Here is a 16,367-nt window from a genome sequence, read left to right on the forward strand (position 1 = left end):
TGAATTAAGCTTTGCTTTTCTAATTTCCCTTCACACTCAAATCCCTAGCCCCACCAAACCTCTAAACAGCAAGAAGAAATCTGAATTACCGTCATCCTCAAAGGCAGAAAGAGATTTAAGTTTTTCTGGAATTAAGTGGACTTGCGGAAGTGTAGGTAGTTGGGTAGGAGTGAGGTCTCAGAGGCAGTGCTGTGACCTGTGTGTAAGTTCTCCTCTTCACTAGGGGCACTGTCAGCCTAGAGGTGCTGCCTCTCTGCTCCACAGCATTTCTTGTACTGTAAGGACAGATGATTATGCAGAAGACTGTGATGTCAGTACCATTCAGCAAATTGAGCAATGAACTTCCTCTCCCCTCAGCATTATTATCACCCCCAGAGAAATTCCTATTCCATGTACCTCGCACAGTAAACCCAGAACCACTATGAGCGTCACATTATCTGTACTTTGTTCTTCACCATCCTTTCTGCCTTATGCTCAGCTGTCTGTTACCCAATACCTAGGACTCTGTCTTCTGAGGTGCATTAGACACTAGCGGAGTCATAGATAAATGAAGCTGATGGGCTAATTCACATTAAAATCCAAATGGCCAACACTAGCTCACTGGAGTCACTCCTCTCAACAGTATCTACATTTTAGGGATTACACCTTAATCCCTTGTATCAGTTAGGGATAGATCATGGGACTATGGATTTCTTATGGCTATTAGACCTCACACATTTGTAGTGAGGAAGTCTATGGAAGGCTCTTGCCTCGCTGTGTGATGGGGTGGAGGCCATTTCAGCTCACACTGGCAGCAGTCAGGAAGAAGTATATTACACGAAGTTGGGGAAGAGCAAGGACAAACTGCAGCTTATGAAGATAGACTGAAGCCGCTGTCTTCCTCTCATCACCTCATACTTCAGTGGCAGGTGGCCTGCAGGAGCAGCTGGTGCCCTTCGCACAAAGAGAAGCTGAGGAAGCTGTAGGCCTGGCTGCCCATGCCAAGTAGGTGAGCCGGCAGATCAGTAACTGAATGCGTGAACTGCAGTGGCGCCTGGTACCCTACATCTTCAGAGTGTCTTAGGTTGCTGCTTCACTTCTATCTTCAGATTCTCATGTAAACTTCTCTTACAGCCAACTCAGTCTGGAACCATATAGGGCAGGTAACGCTAGGAAACATGGCTCAAGCTTAGTTAGGTTGACACAGTATAAAACACCCACTGTCCCTAAAATCAGTATCAAAAGTTAGCTTTTCAGATCCATTTACTGGCCAGTAGAAATGCCGAAGTGGGGAGACAAAGGTGGGAAGGTGAAAAGATAAGGGGAGGAGAGGAAGGGAGCTTTCTTGGTGATCCTCAGAACGTGTCTATAAAAGAAGAAAAGCCAGATAGGTATGAAACATGCTCATATATCCAAATGTTTTTAAATATTTGTGTCCAGAAGGAAAGCACTGCAATTACTTCAAAGTTATGTCTGAGAGATACCGCAGGAAACGCAAGGGTCTGTGAGTGCCCAGGCTTCCTCTGGAGACCATGGCAACCCCTAACCCATCCCATGCTTCTGTGTCCTTCTCTGAGTGCTGGGCAGCACCAAGGGAAGGAAGCCATAGGAGAAAGGGACAAGTATGACCAGAAGTGCCCCAAGGGCCCTAGAGGGGAGCCCCTAAAGGCACATTCACCAGCTTTCTTCCTTGGCAGAAGCCAGTTAGTTCCCAATGTCCCAGAATGGAATGAAACAATGAGGCTTTACACCACCAAAGTCGTAGGCTTGTTTCAAGAAGCATTTCCTCTCAGTGGGGAGCAGTGGGTGGGGAAAAATGATAAAAGTTGGTGGAAGGCAATTCTTTCCAAAGTCCAGATCTTGAAGTGGCCCCAGAAGGTGTGGACGCGCCCTGGTTTTACTCTTCTCACCTTCCTTAGAGGGATTTCTAGTTCAATGGGAACCTTTATCGGTCATGTGTACCCAGGGCTGTTTCTACTCTCATATGGACTGTATCAAGCAGTCGTGGTCTCCAAAGCTGTGATATTCAGTGACTCTTTCCTGTATCCTTCATCCCCTCCCAGGAATAAGGGGAGATGGGCCAGGCTGTGGAAAATATCCTACGGAGGTTTGCTGAAGACGCTGGCTGGCTCCGGCTTGATAGTGTACGAGATCAGCTGCGTGAAGAGAGGGCTGATACTGATGAACAGCGAGCTGCCACCGAGATTTATGTACACCAAAGAGTGGCAGCACCTCACCATGTTCATCCTTCTCACCCTCAGCGGCTGTGTAGAGGTCGTGAGCAAGAACTTGCTGCCTCAGCGCTGCGTGCCCCTAGAAAAAGGGACCCTGGTGCTGACTTTCTATGTGCTCCTGCTGTTGCTGGTGTCACATGTTCAGGACTCAGCAGGGGTGGAGCTGCAGGTTCACTCTCTGCTCATCTTGGTGGTGTTGCTGCTGATGCTGGTGTTGACCGTACAGCTGTGGGTTCCCGACACGTTTCACCTCTCAGTGATCGAGACCTTTCTGTTTCAGATCATGGGCTCCTGGCTGGTACAGGCCGCCTTCATTCTGTACAAACCAGTCACTGGCTACCCATGGCAGGACGATGACATCAATGACATCATGTTTGTCACCACCTTCTTCTGCTGGCATGTGATGATCAATGCTTTGTGCCTGTTGGGAATCTATGGCGTCTCTTCCTTTTGGCATTGTTGTTACCGTCCCAGCTGGAAGCTAACAGGTTCCAGAGAAGCTCCATGTTACACGAGCACCGTGGGACCCCTTTACAAATTGCTGCGGGAAGTGGAGCAGTCAGAGGAAGATGACCAGGCTCTCCTTTCAAAGAACTCACCCTGAGACAGGGCCTGGAATGCCTGGCTCACTGTCCACCCCATCTGTGTCCTTGTGGCTTCCCTCAGACATGTGCATTGTGCCCTCCTTGGTCCCCGGTAAAGGTAACAGCCGTGAAGGCGAGCAGCTGGTCTCCCTCTGCTGGCACATCTCCTGTCCCTGAACCTCTAATCCCTGAGGAGACGAGAAGTGGATGCTGATGGGATTGCTGGGGTCGGGGTCGGGGGTTAAGAGGATCAGGGGGATAGGCAAGTGTGCAAGGAGCGCCATGGGGGGGAGAGAATGCAATAGAAGTGGGGCCTCTGAAGGGGAGAGAGGAGAGTCCAGCAGTCATGTCGTCACCAGCTGCTTCTCCAGGAACAAGTGATTGCCTTTTACCTGACGGAATTCTGATTTCTCACAACTCAAAACTGGAATCATTCAAGTTTCATCCTGACAAAGAATAGTGGGTATTTCTGTTTGCTCAGCAAAGTGGCACCACCATGTGGGAGTAGCATCAACAGAACGTATAATCAATTTTAACTGGTTGAAATTACACTCTTTTGCCAACCCTCCTCCCCACCCGCCCCTCCCCAACAGTTTTTAAGGATTGGCTTCATTTCAAATTCAAATTAATAAAGTTTCACTTTATTAATGCTTTACTATTGTAACATTTCAAATTTGCAGATTTTAAATTTTTATAGAATTCAAATTCTCAATATCTCTCCAACTTCCTATTTTATTGCTTCTATTCCTATCAGAGCTTACCTATTTCACCACCACTACCACTGCACATATAATTTATTAGATCCTCTCCTTGAGTCTTTGCAAATTTCACTGCCTTGCATCTCACAGAAAGCCATACCACAATCACATTTTTGCCATGTTTTTGGGTACCCAGCATGAAACCCACCTTCATCCTGACCCCTCTGAGCACCTTCAAGGAGGCCTTCTTCAAGAACTCTTACTGACTCCCTTTTTCTGGGACTCCTAGGCACTTATACTATACCTACTGTGTTAATTTGCTTATACAGCTGACATATTTTTCTTTGTTCTATTTCTGAAATCATTTTCTCTGGGGAGGTTTTTCCTTACCACTGCAAGTGTAGTCTTCTAAGGGGTAAGGACTTTGTCATATCCAAGTTACATAATTTCCTGTGTATGCACCAAATATGTAACATAGGTGATGCTGAATAAAGGCTTATTTTTTAATTTAATTTTTTAAAGAAGGATATTTATTTATTTATTTATTTATTTATTTATTTATTTTTGGCTGTATTGGGTTTTCATTGCTGTGAGCAGCCTTTCTCTAGTTGCGGTGAGCAGGGGTTACTCTTTGTTGCAGTGCGTGGGCTTCTCAAAGCGGTGGCTTCTCTTGTTGTGGAGCCTGGGCTCTAGGTGCGCAGGCTTCAGTAGTTGTGGCACAAGGGCTCAGTAGTTGTGGCTCATGGGCTTTAGAGTGCAGGCTCAGTAGTTGTGGCACATGGGCTTATTAGCTGCTCTGCAGCGTGTGGGATCCTCCCGTACCAGGGCTTGAACCCGTGTCCCCTGCATTGGCAGGCTGATTCTTAACCACTGCCCGACAAAGCAAGTCCCCAATAAAGGCTTATTTGTTTTCAGAATCTCCGCTTACCTGTTCTTTCGAAATGTGTTGCTGGATAGGCCCCAGTTTCTGGGAACCTCTGGAAGACACCAACAGTCCTAAAGCATGAGTCACCTCCTTAGCAATGGGCCCACTCTCTTCCTCATTCTTATAGGAACAAGGTTATGATGTTATAAGAAAAGGAACGAACCTATTTAAAAATAGGTTATAAGTAAAGGAATGAATAAAGTATTTATGCTAACACTAACAAAAACAGAGCTGGAGTGACTATTTCAATAACAGACAAAGTGCATTTCAGATAAAAGAATACTATGCAAGGACAAAGAAGATCCTTTCATGATGATAAATGGGTCAATTAATTGAAGGACATGACAATCCTGGAAAAAGCTAAATTATAGTAATAGAAAGAAGACCACTGGTCAAATAGACCTCCCACTGAGCTGCAGTAGTACCTTTGTTGTTGGCTCTCATGCAATGCTGGGGATGTGGGAAGTCAAAGGAGGGTAAAATTGGACTTCCCACCATTCTGGGGCATAAAGGTTTGAACTGATTTTATTTAAAAGAAGAATCAAAAGAACTCTTATTAAATCCTAAATGTTTGGTTGTGAAGCAATTCATAAAAATTACATACAAAATTTTTTGTTTGTTAAAGTGAGAGTTGGAACAACTCAAAAGTCATCAAGGGAGAGGAGATTTGTTACTATCAATCCCTCCAGTCTTATCTCAGGCATTTTCCCCATCTTATTAACCTCTAGTCCAACTTGCCTGATTGCAGTTCCTAAACTGCACCATCCTCTTTCTTATTTTAGGATTCTCTACAGACCTAGAAGTTGCTCCCCTCCTATTTTGCCTACCTAACTTGCTCATTTCTGAAAACTCAACTTGATGTCATTTTCTGGAAGAAGTCTTTCCTTATCCTCTTCCTTGACTAATTAGGGTCTCTCTGCAGTTATCACTGGAATCACTCATCACAATTCTATAAAAATAGCAAGAATACTGGCTAACCCTTTTATAACACTTATCATTGCCAAGAACAGTTCTAAGATGCTTTACTTGTATTAACACACTTAATTCTCACAACCCCATGTGATAGGCACAGTTATTATTTCCATTCTACAGATAATGCACAAAGTCACTTATGCAGGATCCTCCAGTTAGAAACTGACAGATTCACATCCAGGCAATTTGGTTCTAACATCTGTGACTCCATTTTCTGTCTTGCCCTCAAAAATGTATGTGCCTTGAGGGCAGACCATAGGCTGCGTAGTTATTACTGTATCTCCAGCACCTGGCAAAGTGCCTGGCACACCGTGGATTCTCAAAAAGTGCATTGAATGAACAAATGAATGAATGAATGAATGAATGAAGTAGTTGAATAAATCTATACTATGGACAAACAACATAAGGAAGTAGTTTTGTAAAATGTGAGATCTCAAAGTGCTTGAAACTGGTCATTACCTACCTTTTCTGGCTCCTTGAACAGAATGCACTGGGCTCACATCCTCTCTAGGTGGGACTGGGAGTGGCTTTGCTCCCAGGACCTGGAGTTCTTACTAGACACCAGGCTAACACAAGCATTGAAACCAAACAGAATCCTGCAAGGCCTTCCTAGGGACAGAAGCTTTAGCCTCCTAGGCCTTCCCTGAGTTCCAAAGAAAAAATTTAATCAGAGAAGTGAGAAAATGCAGAAACAAAGGAAAAGAGTCAAGCAAGACAAAATAATAGTAGTTTATCCATACAACAAAGTCAAGGACCTTCAGTTCCTCTTCAAGGGCTATAGATAATACTCTGAGCCATATCCTTGAGTTGTTTTACAGATGCTAAAACCCCCACCAGGTGAAAGAAGTTAACTGCATCCTGACCACCAGCATGTAGACCCCAGACCAGTTGGAACCAGAAGGTTGATGATGTTGACTCCAGTTACCTCATCACCAACCAATCAGAAGAATATCCCTTAGCTGATCAGGTAGCCTGCGACCCTCTCCCTCACCTTGTCTTTAAAAATCCTTCCCTGAAAGCCAATGGGAGTTCAGGTCTTTTGAGCATGAGCTGCCCATTCTCCTTGCTTGCTCTATATTGGATGCCTTGCAATAAAGGCTGTGCTTTCCTTTACCACAACCCAGTGTCAGTAGACTGGCTGTACTGCAGGTAGGTGAGAGGGCCCAGGTTTGGTTCCTTAACAGCATGACACAAAGCAGTAAGGTCTGCAGCTTCTTACCTGGGTTAACCCCTGTAGCTAAAATATCAACAGGAAAGGAGAGTAAATAGGGAAGTGACTTACTTTCCTTGTTATTGTGTACTTCATGGTAAAGATAGTTTTCAAATTCTTGGAGCTTATGGGAATTAGACATAAATCTGTGATACTTACAAAAGCTCTTGATAAAGCTGATCATCTTTAGCCAGACTCTCTTTTGGGGAAAGAGAAAGGAGTATCACATATTCATTAGCATAGCTTGCTGTTCACTGAGAGTCTATTATGTGCCAGAAACTTGACATTCATTACATTTAATCCTCACCACATCTCCTTTAAAAGAATGTTTTAGCTCCAATTTAAAGGTGAGGAAACTCAGGTCAAAGAACTTGTATAATCTTCCCCAGAATAAGGGGCTGGTAAGTGGAAGATTCTGGCTTCACCCAGGCATGGCTCAGGCCATTGACAATGCTCTTTCTGCCATAGTCTTTCTACAGTGAAGTTTTGAGATGCCATGATTGGGAGAGGGAGTGTGAGAGCTAAAAACAGAAAGAAACAGAGGGCAGAGATAAGCATGACTCACAGGAAGGGAATAATGGCTCAGGCAGATTTTGAAATGTTGAAGAAATAAGGAAATGAGCAAACCATTTCTAAGCATTATAAAAGAAAAATATAATTACATGCACACACTCATACATCCCCCACCGCCACACACACAGGGACACACAAAAATGCATGTTATGTTTCTTCATCTGTTTCTTAATAGATACCCAATGATCATCCTCCAGTTTATTTACCCTTTGATAAACTGGTACTTAGAGCCAGAAAGATCTAGTTGATCTGCTAGTTCAATTGTCTCATTCTATAGAGAGGGAACCTCAGTGTAAGCATGGCTTTAGAGAGCCAGTGGTAAAGCACAAAAACCACTGGATTTAGTATCAGAAGCTTTGAGTCTGGAGCCTAACTTCACCTTAACTGGGTAATTTGGATCAACTTCCTTAACCTTCCTTAACCTCAATGTCTCTGTGAGGAAGATAGAAACAACAGCTTTCAGGGTTGTGGTGAAGGTTAGTGACAATATGTGTAAATCACTGTGTGCACAAAGTGCACAAGTACCTGCTGAATCCTTTTTATACTTTCTTAACTAAGAGCAACTGGAAGACCTGAAATTAAAACAAAGCATCCTTGTGCTGGGTGCAGTATTGTTTTTACTCTCCCACATGATCATTCATGGTACCCTGACATAGAGCTGATCCATATACAGAGGAAATAAAAAGGAGAAATGAGGGAACAGCACGTTTTCAGAGCTGGGGTATTGCGTCAATGGGCATAGGCATTATTTTTTTTCACTATTCTAATATAATTGTTTTTATTTCACCCAATGTGTATATAATTTTAGATAGTTGTGATTATAATACATATACAATTTGGGGATCTGTTGGGTTTAAAATTTTTTTTCTCACTTTTTTTTGAATTGAATGAAAGATTCTTTACACTCTACAGTGCTTTATAATTTTCAAATGTCTCACACACATGATTTCATCTAATCATATAACCCTTTTCCCCCCACCCTTATATTGCCCCTCCCCGATTCCCTCTTCTCACTGGTAACCATTAGTTTGTTCTCTATATCTGTGAGTGGCATAGGCATTATTTTAAAGATACTTTAGCATTATCTTTAGAGTCAGACAGAGCTGGGCTCAAATCTTTCTGATGACCAATTCTACAACACATTGAGCAAGTGATTATTTAAGAGGAGCATGTATTTTTTTTCTCAAATCATATGAAGAGGCTTCCCTGAATAACATTCATGTCTCCTCTTTCTTTCCTTTTTCTCTCCTCCCATGGGAGAAAGAATGAGTTAGATAATTGATGAGTTTGGAAGAAGGAAATGGGCATGCTTTGCTCTTTAGCCTTTTGCATTCTCTCTGGGAGCTGCTTAACTGCAGACACCTATGTTCAAGTCTGCCCTTTGTCGTATAGTAAGGGGTTCACCCAGGTAAATGGAGGCCTAATTGTTCCTCTATGTCAGTGACTGGACATGTAAGTAAGTAAGGGTGCAGAGAGGATTAATAAATGAAGAACATTATATGGTGCTGTGGCCCCAATAAGTTGAATATTGAGTATGAGAATCAAGGGATGAAAGTAGAAGAGATCCATTTACCATCAGTAACAGTGATTTACTTAGGGAAATTTTTAATCCTTACAACTTTAGGTTCTGTGGGTCTAGACCAGCACTGTCCAATAGAAATATAATGTGCACCATGTATACAAATTAAAAATTTCTAGTAGTCAAATTTAAAAAGTTAAAAGGAAAAGAGTGAAATTAATTTTAGTCATATATTTTATTTAACCTATTGGTACCAGCTACACATCAAGAGCTCAATGGCCACATGGGGCTAGTGGCTCCTGTATAGGACAGAACCAGCCTAGAGGTCCTGGTTCCCAGAGTGGGAATGCTTCTACTAGGGACACAGTAGGAGCTCAATCACTTCAAGTTTCTTATGCCAAGAGGCTAGCAGACAAGCAAAGGAGTCACCGCACTGGCAGGGCAATTGATTATAATCATTAGGGTCATCAGTTATGCAGCAGGGGCATGGGAGCTTTCATTTGGCACTCTTGGTACTCCCTTGTCCAATTTTAATGATAAATTAACAAGTGAGCGGTCACAGCCTGAGAAGTCATGATAACAAGGGGCTCATGTTCTCAGGGATGAAAGTCTATGTTATCTTGCCAAGTTAGCCCCACAAGACCAGCAGAGCCACTAGCTGAGCATAAAAGGAATCTATCATGGGTAGCAAAGCAGGGAGAAGTATTTGTTGTGATCTCCAGACAAGCTGTAGTAAAGTTTGTCAGCCTTTCTCGTATAAGTTCCATAGGAAAAGAAACCAATCAGACTCCTGGAAGAACTGTTCCAAGATGGGTAAAATTTCCTTACAAAGCAAGTGGACAGTACTGAGTTCTGTGGGCATGGCTTAGCTCCTTTCTTTAGGAGCAAAGCACTCATTCCCCCAGCTGCCTGGAGTCACTGGCTGCTGACACTCACAGCTGAGGTCCCCTCTGGAAGTGGCCTTGGCCAAAGGGCACTGACCAACCCGAGGTTATGTCCTCCCAAAGGCAGCCACATTTGAGTCAATGAGAAGATACAAAAGTTTCTTGCCTCAGTGAGGGACAACTCTGAAGGCCCATCCTATCTTTACAGCTTCCTATAGGATCTGCTGACATTTATCATAACTACCTCACAGTTCAGCATCTACATCTGCCCAGTTCTGCTTTCCTCACTCCCTATGGGTGTTATTTCTAAAACACACCCCAACAACAAACCTCCTTCCACAAATCTCTGACTCCAGGAATCTTGGCAGAAGGCAAATCTGCGTTATTTAAAACCCCAGAGTGATGAGTAGGTAAGAAGGTAGGAATTAACAATTTCATCCTCATCCTACTTCATTTATAATTGCATCTGATTTTCATTAAGCCCTTCTTTGGCTTTGTAGGAGAAAATAAAAACGAGGTCATTCTCTGCTGACCATCCTTTTGGCTATGCCTCTTGAGTTTGGAGATTCTCTCTTACCTGGTTGTCTCAAATCTATCCCTGAGTTTAAACACTTAACCTTTTTGAGGTCCTTTTTCACAATATATTTTGTAGTCATCACTGGTCTTCTCTATGGCCTCCTTTGGATACTTACAGCAGAGTTCCTCAAAGGACATTTTCTCTATGTCTATGAAGTAGGGAAAAACAGGAATGGAGTCTAGTTGCCCACTCTGTTTTCAAAGATTCATGTACTTTTTTTGAAGGTATTGCCTTTAAAATGTTATTTTAGTAGGACAATAGTGTTTTGTGGTTTTTTGGGGGGTACGCGGGCCTCTCACTGCTGTGGCCTCTCCCGTTGTGGAGCACAGGCTCCGGACGCGCAGGCCCAGCGGCCATGGCTCACGGGCCCATCCGCTCCGCGGCATGTGGGATCCTCCCGGACCGGGGCACGAACCCGTGTCCCCTGCATCGGCAGGCGGACTCTCAACCACTGCGCCATCACGGAAGCCCGACAATAGTGTTTTAATTAAATGTTTACACAGGGACACACGTTTCCTAGGCCAAATTAGAAGCAAGAATACACAGCCTCCCCTGTGCTGCAGAATGAGGGCTTCTGCCCTTCTTGGGGACAGCTGACCCATGCAGATTTTCTGCCTAAGGTATACTCGGGTAACTGATATGACTTTGAAAGAGGCACTTATTGTTAACACATATACAAGAAGTAATTCATACAAATGAATATTGACCCCTTCAAACCCCATCTATTATAGGGAGGAGCTGCGAATGCATTTCAAACATTCTGCTATTGTCTCAAAGAATTTGATGCACTTATGGATAGTAGATGGCAAATAACATGCTAGGACCTTTTTCTCTTTCTTGGCTCTGTCTTTGGGAATTACTTTCAGAAATAGACAATTCATATATCTGAATATCATAAATAGTTGTGAATCATTGTCCCTTGAGAGTGAATTATTTTTTCTAGAGATAGGTATACATCGTTTCTAGGCATGCATGGTGAATTGAGAGGGAAAGCCTTTTTGTATCCAAAATGAGATGGGGCAGTAAGACTGAGGCAGCAAGAGAAGTTTTAATGACGTATTAGGCAATGGCAGAATAGCAGCGCCTTGCCTTCCAAGGTCAAAACACTCATTTGTGTTGTTAGTTCTGGGGTTTAGAGTAAGTCTAATCACACACAGCTCCCCTGCAACTCTCCAGGGCAGTCCAGTACTTTTTGAGGTTATACTGGTGGAGCCTAGAAGGAATATGGGGTGTGGCCCCGTGAATGTCATTTGTCCCTATGTCAGCATTGTCATTGTCATCATTACCTTCTCTCACCAGGGGAATCTGTAGTGGTAAGAGCAGTGGATTACTGCTGTAAAGAATCCAGGTTTCTAGTCCTGCATCAATCCCTCCCTTGCGGAGAAACCTTGAGCAAGTCTTCTTACCGCTCTGAGGCTCAGTTTCTCCACATGAAAGATGAGAGTATTCTAGCTCTGATGCTCAGTGAGTTTATGGCATAGTCTGAGTGGAGGCATCAGGCTACCTGAGAGTCAGGGCCCCAGCTTGGACAAATGCACAGGAGGCCTTTTATTGGGTTAGACTTGCATTTCAAAAAAGCACTGGTGGACGAAGTAATGGGGTGTGCTGCGGGGAGGGAGGGGGCATCTCCATGGAAGTGATTCCCACTCTTCCTGACCACCCCTGACATTTCATGGCTACCAAGGGAAAGTCCCTTGCCCAGTATGTATGTGGTCAAATTTACCAGCCATCCATTCTTTCACTTTGTTCTTGATCCCTAGGAGAGGATTTGGAATGTTTGGGATTTAGAGAAAAGGTGAAATCCTGAGGTAAAACAGAAGGCCTGTTCATGCTAGATTTAAATAACTCATGCCCAAACATGCTCTGAGGGGCAAGCATCCAAAGCATCCTGTTTTGTATACAGAGTGCACATCAAAGTTTTAAGAGTTGAGGGTTACATTTTTTAGTGTAATCTAACAAGTACTACTTATTGAGGACCTGCTTGCTGTGCAAATGGATTACCTCCGGTCCTTTCAATGTTGCCATCATCCCCATTCTGTAGATGAGGAAAGGAGGCTCAGGGAGATAAAGTGACTTGTCAAGTAAGCTCACAGAGCAAGGAAGTGGTGGAAATGAATATTCAAAGCTTTTGCTTACTAATATGTATCCATATTTTTCAAAGTGAAAGTCATGACTCAATTGTATGCCAAAAAACAGAGTCATCACAAGCTTTTACAAAATAAAATGGAATAAAATAGAGATTATGAGCGTGTATCATCTTATGTAATAAGGGCAGGTATTACTTTGTGAAATTTTTAAAAATATATACGCTCACATATATACACAGATATATGTTCTCCGGATCATGAAGTCAAATGTATTTGTTGTGCATTGAAGTTTGACAAATATTGCAGTACTCTGACTGCCTCAGCATTGATAATTAAAGCTATTTGTTCAATCTGAATAATAATGGCTACTCTTACTGTTGCCAAATGTTGTGCTAATGACTTTCATAGATGATCTTGGGTCATCTTCACAACAAGCCTATTATTCCCATCTTACAGGTGAGAGAACTGGGGCTTCAAGAGAGGTTAGATACATTGTTCAGGTTCACACAGCTGCTAGTAGAGCTAGGATGTAACCCAGATCTCTGAGACAGGAGAGCCTCTGCTCCTAACCACTTCTTTCCACTGCCTGGGTGACTGGTGTGTTATGTTGGGAGGAAGGTGGCCATTAAAAATATATTCAAGGAAATGTTTTGGACCTGATTCTGGGGGAGATGTGCTGAGGTGGAACGTGCTTTTCAGATGCATGAAATGAAGTAGTCAGTGTATCTGTGGTGTTGCTTGGTGGGCAGGAGTCTGGCCAAACTTGAGAGCTCTGGCTCCCTTCAGATCCAGTGGGGGCCTCGGCAGTCAGTCAGTCTGGATCCAGATCCTGGCTCTGCCGCTTTCTGTGTGACCTTGGGAATGTAATTTATCCTCTCTGTGCCTCAGTTACTCTGTACTTACCTCATACATTATTTTGAAGATCAAATGAGGTCATCTTTGCCTTGCACAGTGCTGACACATAGTAAATACTCACTAAATGTTCAATACTAATATTTCCCAGTGGCTTACGTGTAAGATAAAAAATTATGGTGACTCACCTTACTTGCCAGAGACACTGGAGACTTCCTTTCTAGCCAGAGAGACCTGCCTTGCTTCAAATCCTCAGTAGTTATCTTTTGCCACTGCATAGATTCCATTTCTTCCATGTTAGCCAAACCCTGGCTTAACTCCAGAGATTCCTCAAATCTCTTATAAGGAAGAATAGTCTCTTCTTTGCTTATAGGTTCTCTTTGATGCCACCTGGTTCTGGTGAGCCTGCTCTGAGTCTAAGAGAAGGGGATGGGGGCAGACAGCATTTGCTACAGGAACTAGACCAGAAGCAAGATTTTTACACCAGTCCTTCTGTGTGTCCCTGGCACATGGAGTCTGATTATTTTCAATTTGTTAAGAACTATTGCTCCTTTACACACACAGACACACACACACACACACACACACACACACACAGAGCCATCTGTCTTCAAATCAAACTCATTTTCTATAAGGGAGAAATTCTATATGAATGTGACTTCTTCAAATTCAGCTTATGCACTTGAATCTTTTTCCTTGAGAAGATTATCTTTAGAACATCAGGGACCATGTCAACCCCCAGTTGTCAAAAGGAAAAATCAAAATTTCTTTTACTTTAACAAGCAGCACTCCTAAAAGAGCAGTTACTCCCTTTTCTTTCCTCAACCTCATGATTCCTCCCCAACTCAAAGTCCCTCCTACTGTAAAAATGAGAAACCAATAGTTCTCTTCATCCAGGAATTCAGCATACAAGGGGCTAAGCATCTGAAACCCAAACATAACATAAGCATTTTGAGGAGATGTTTGCTGTATCTCTCCTGCTAGTATTCATGTGGGAGAAGAGTAGGCTGCAGATTCTGGATTCTCTAATTTGGGGATATAATGGAACAACAAATATTAGCCATGACCAACCAGGAGGTATTCCTTTGCCTCTGTAAGTACGACAACTCCCACCGCAGTCTCTCTCTGAATCTCAGAGAACAGTAATCAATATTTACTTAAGAAGAAATATCACAAATCACTTACTGAAGGACAATTATTTGACATCTGCATACTTCTCTGTTCCTTTGCAAAGTACTATCTCATTTGATTTTTAAAATAATCCTGGAAACCAAGCATCCCCTTTTGGTATGTCTACTCTTAATATCTCCCACTTGAAGAACTTACCCAAATGAATATTTCATTAGTTTAAAACAAACAAACAAACAAATAAAATAATCCCCTACAAGTCAGTGCTTAGCTAAGTTTATTTATCTGTACTCACTTTTCTTCTTCTTCTTTTTTTTTTAATCTTCCCGGACCAGGGCTCAAACCAGTTTCCCCTGCATTGGCAGGCAGATTCTTTTTTGTTTCTAATTTATTTATTTTTTATTTATTTTATTTTTGGCTGCATTGGGTCTTCGTTGATGCACACGGGCTTTTCTCTAGTTGCAGCGACCGGGGGTTATTCTTTGTTGCGGTGCATGGGCTTCTCATTGCGATGGCTTCTCTTGTTGCGGAGCACGGACTGTAGGCACTCGGGCTTCAGTAGTTGTGGCTCATGGGCTTACTTTCTCCGCGGCATGTCGGATCTTCCCGGACCTGTGCTCGAACCCGTGTCTCCTGAATTGGCAGGCAGATTCTTAACCACTGCACCACCAGGGAAGCCCTATTCATTTATTTATTTGACAAATATTTCCTGAGTGCCTCCCATGTGCCTGGCACTGTGCACATGACTGGAAATATTCAGATCAATATGCTACAAGACTGGTTCTCAAGGAGCTCACCTTCTAGCATGATGAACAGCAGTATAACTTATGCTATGATAGAGGTGAGAACAAAGTTCTTTGGGAACATAGTGGAGGAAAAATTATCTATGTTTTGAGTTCAGGAAATCCAGGAAAAATTCATAAAGGCAAGGAGATTTAAACCAGAATTTATGCTTTGCAGGATAAGTGGGAGCTCACCTACTTAGTAGGACATGGAGTAAAGGGTATTCCAGGCAGTGGGAAGAACTTAAGCAAAGACACAGAGAAGGGATGTATGTATGTATGTAAGTATAGGAATGATGAGTACTCCAGCGTGGCTGAGGTGTAGCATTCTTGCAAAGAGCTCAGGGATGGGGCAGTGGCAAGGGATGAGGCAGGGAAAGTTAGTTGGGACCATATATAAGGGACTTGAATGCTTTGATAGTAGTCTGGACATTATTTTGCAGGCAGTAAGTTGCCAATAATAATTTTAAAGGACTGTAAGATTGTCTCCACAAACTGCCCAAGTCATGCTGCCAGAATTGAGTTTAAGAGTATGAATTCATAACTTTCTCAGATCTCCTAGACTCCTGGGGTAACCAAAGTGAAGTATATTCCTGAAAGAACTCAACTCAGTGATTGAATAATAGCAATATATAATGTAATATAGTGTTATTGATAATGGATAAGCTCTAAATATCTATATTAAATATGAAAAATAGACTTGTGAAATGACTATTCTATTAATGTCTATTCTGTTTTCAAAGATTTATGAGTGGTGACGACAGCATCATGGCATCATGAGATGCTCTCTTTGCCTCTCTCCTTCAATTTACAACCAGTAAAACATCCATAATTCAACAAATATTCCTTGCCTGACACATCAGGATGCTGAAGGGTTCCACACATCTGTACATCTAAAGATCAGTGGACTGGCAGAGGCACCCTCACACCCAGCTCTTACCCCATTTTCTCCCCTCATTCCCAGCAGCTAAGCCCATGATCCATGTTCTCCCAGACACAGTGGAGGTGCCCACCATCCCAGTGCCTCAGATGGTGATGCCTGTGACAGCAATGGCACTGGCAGCAGCAAGGCATCAGCAACCTCAGAGGCACAGGCAGGAACCATGAGGGCACCAGTGACAACTCTAGCAGAGGTGGTTGAGGATGAAAAGTGCCAGTTCTCAAATACAACCAGAGGCTGCTCAGGTAAAAGAAGACAAAAACTTGTGCTATAGCACCACCTACTAAAAAACAAAAGAAAAGCCTCTAATTACTAACTTTTTGAATTGTTAGAATCAAGTTAAAAAGCTTTACCTAAAGAAGAAAGATGTTTGGTACTTGAAATGCACTGGCAGAGGAACAACTGATCAAGCACCATGAAAAA

General features: G+C 42.8%; 2 protein-coding genes across 2 annotated transcripts in view; one reads left to right on the forward strand and one right to left on the reverse strand.

Annotated features, from left to right (window-relative positions):
- The first annotated feature begins 1,664 nt into the window (after positions 1-1,664).
- LOC102980808 (transmembrane epididymal protein 1A-like) lies at positions 1,665-2,965 on the forward strand. The gene has a single exon (XM_007124336.3). The coding sequence runs from the start codon at positions 1,717-1,719 to the stop codon at positions 2,815-2,817; it is 1,101 nt and encodes a 366-aa protein (XP_007124398.3). The 5' UTR covers positions 1,665-1,716; the 3' UTR covers positions 2,818-2,965.
- Positions 2,966-3,141: 176 nt separating this feature from the next.
- The window catches only part of LOC102981084 (regulator of G-protein signaling protein-like), a 32,536-nt gene continuing 19,310 nt past the window's right edge, over positions 3,142-16,367 (reverse strand). The window contains 6 exon segments of the mRNA XM_024130643.1: positions 3,142-3,221; positions 6,675-6,801; positions 7,555-7,607; positions 10,196-10,303; positions 13,288-13,510; positions 13,956-14,018. Coding sequence (XP_023986411.1) covers positions 3,142-3,221; positions 6,675-6,801; positions 7,555-7,607; positions 10,196-10,303; positions 13,288-13,510; positions 13,956-14,018 — 654 coding nt within the window.

This window comes from Physeter macrocephalus, chromosome 4, assembly GCF_002837175.3.
Source record: "Physeter macrocephalus isolate SW-GA chromosome 4, ASM283717v5, whole genome shotgun sequence".
NCBI lineage: Eukaryota > Metazoa > Chordata > Mammalia > Artiodactyla > Physeteridae > Physeter > Physeter macrocephalus.

What these genes read in the sequence shown, in the direction of transcription:
- LOC102980808 (XM_007124336.3), top strand. Translation starts at nt 1,717, where the DNA reads ATGAGGCTTTACACCACCAAAGTCGTAGGCTTGTTTCAAGAAGCATTT.